The sequence below is a fragment of the Otolemur garnettii genome, unplaced genomic scaffold (assembly GCF_000181295.1).
Source record: "Otolemur garnettii isolate 467f Iridium unplaced genomic scaffold, OtoGar3 scaffold00127, whole genome shotgun sequence".
NCBI lineage: Eukaryota > Metazoa > Chordata > Mammalia > Primates > Galagidae > Otolemur > Otolemur garnettii.
In genome coordinates, this window is record NW_003852522.1 from 4,033,351 (window position 1) to 4,035,354 (window position 2,004).

The 2,004-nt window shown below is 52.3% G+C and overlaps 1 protein-coding gene across 1 annotated transcript in view; it reads right to left on the reverse strand.

Moving 5' to 3' along the window:
- Positions 1-2,004, reverse strand: part of LOC105887808 (complement C3) — a 32,585-nt gene that overhangs the window by 28,612 nt on the left and 1,969 nt on the right. The window contains 5 exon segments of the mRNA XM_012810139.1: positions 29-112; positions 313-487; positions 1,160-1,338; positions 1,341-1,375; positions 1,505-1,592. Of these exon segments, the coding sequence (XP_012665593.1) occupies positions 29-112; positions 313-487; positions 1,160-1,338; positions 1,341-1,375; positions 1,505-1,592 (561 nt within the window).

A 2,004-nucleotide genomic window follows, 5' to 3' on the forward strand; every position in this document is an offset into this window, starting at 1 on the left:
GGAATTCAATTATTATTTGTTTGCTGATTGAAGGGCAAAAAAAAAAAAAAAAAAGTGAATGTCCTGGTCACAGGGTCCATTTTGTGGTTCACAGTGAACACCCAGTACTGAACTGGAGGGAAAAAGACTCTGAATATCAGACAGAGGGAAGAAAGAATGTAGAGTTTGGAGAGGGAGGTGGTGGTCTTTGAGATCTTGGGTAGAGGGAGTACTTGGGAGATGGAGAAGATTTTAAGGCATGGGAATATGCTGAACTTCAGGGGGGAGTCAGAGGTGAGCATTGATGCCCGGCTAAGTCCCAGGAGGCTATACCCAAGTGCTGGGGAGTACAGATGGGCTTGTCTGTCTGGATGAAGAAGTAGCCAGCATGGGGAGCCATCAGCACCGTCTTCTCCATGAACAAGGAAACTGAGGTGGGTTCCCAGGTTTCCCAGATGATAACATATTGTTTCCCTGGTTGTGGGGGGTAAATCAGGCTCTCTGGAACCTGGAGAGAGATGTCTACACTCCTTAGGCTCTGTTGAAGTCTGCCTCCACAGAGACAAATCCTTGAACCAGATATTGGGAGGAGCAATTAAGTGAAGAACTTCTGGCTCTGCCTTTGGGAATAAGGTCTCCATGTGCAGCTGTGGAGGTTGCTCACTGCGAAGGGGCACCCAGCCAAGGGAGGGACGGCAATCCAGTTCATGCTCAGCATCCCATGCTACCAGCAGGGGGCGCCTTTTATAATTAACACAAAAGCGCCATAGGAGCTAATGGAGGGTTTCTTGAAACCCAGGTTTAGTGAACTTTTGACTGCTAAACGGACAGGACATCCAGTCTGAGCTAGAGTGAGACCCTGTCTCCAAAAATAGCCGTGAGTTGTGGCCAGCGCTTGTAGTCCCAACTACTCAGGAGGCTGGCTGAGGCAAGAGAATCGCTTGAGCCCAAGAGTTTGAGGTTGCTGTGAGGTATGATGCCACTGCACTCTACTGGGGGAACAAAGTGAAACTCTGTCTCAGAAACAAACAAACAAACAACCCCCCCCAAATAAATGGATAGGACATTCAGGTCCTGAATCCACTTTCCATCGTCCCTCGCAGTAAGTCCCCTCACAGCCTGCCACCTTCTACTGCTGACCCTCAGAGCTTTCCTCAGTGGCTCCCCACCCATCCTGGACTGTTACCCACCATCACAGCTGCCTGCCCATAAAGTTGTTTCCTGGTGAGAGAATGAGCTGACTCCTAGCAACCACTGTCTTCCTCATGGGGAATTCCCACACTGTGTGGTTCACCTTGAGGGCCCTCATGAGAGGCCACCTGGAGTCTGAATGGGCCTGGATGTGGATGTTCTCAGGGAGCCAACCCTCAAGACTCGGGGGGTCACCAGGATATACCTGCCAGTAGACAAACACAGAGGCAGGGAGGAACTCAAGTGACCAAACAGATGGGGTCACAAAAAGGGAACCATGCAGACGTCAGACATGTAGGAAGCCACTGGAGTCCCTTCAGTTTCCCAGACTCACAGAGGCTCAGCCTGTGTCAGGGGGGTCCCCAAGAGAAACAGAATCACCCCCCAGGACCAAGTGCCAGTCCGTGGTGGGTGGGAGGGAGCTTTGGAGCCACAGGCAACAGATGTCTGTCCTTTTGTCCACTCTGGCCTTTACCTGTTTGTCTTGGCGTGTCCTGGCTGAGTTAATAACTAAGCAGGCCTGGGGGTGAGGGGGGAGTTCCCATAAACCTAGTGGGGGCAGGTGAGAGGTTGCCTTGCCCTTTTCAGCCAAGCCTCCAAGAGAGGTGGGGGACAGTTGCACTAAGAGATGCACCAGCTAGGTGGTGCCTGTGGCTCAGTGGGTACAGCACTGGCCCCATATACCAAGGGTGGCGGGTTCAAACCCGGCCCCGGCCAAACTGCAGTGAAAAAATAGTCTGGCGTTCTGGCAGGCGCCTGTAGTCCCAGCTACTCGGGAGGCTGAGGCAAGAGAATCGCCTAAGCTCAGGAGTTGGAGGTTGCTGTGAGCTGTGA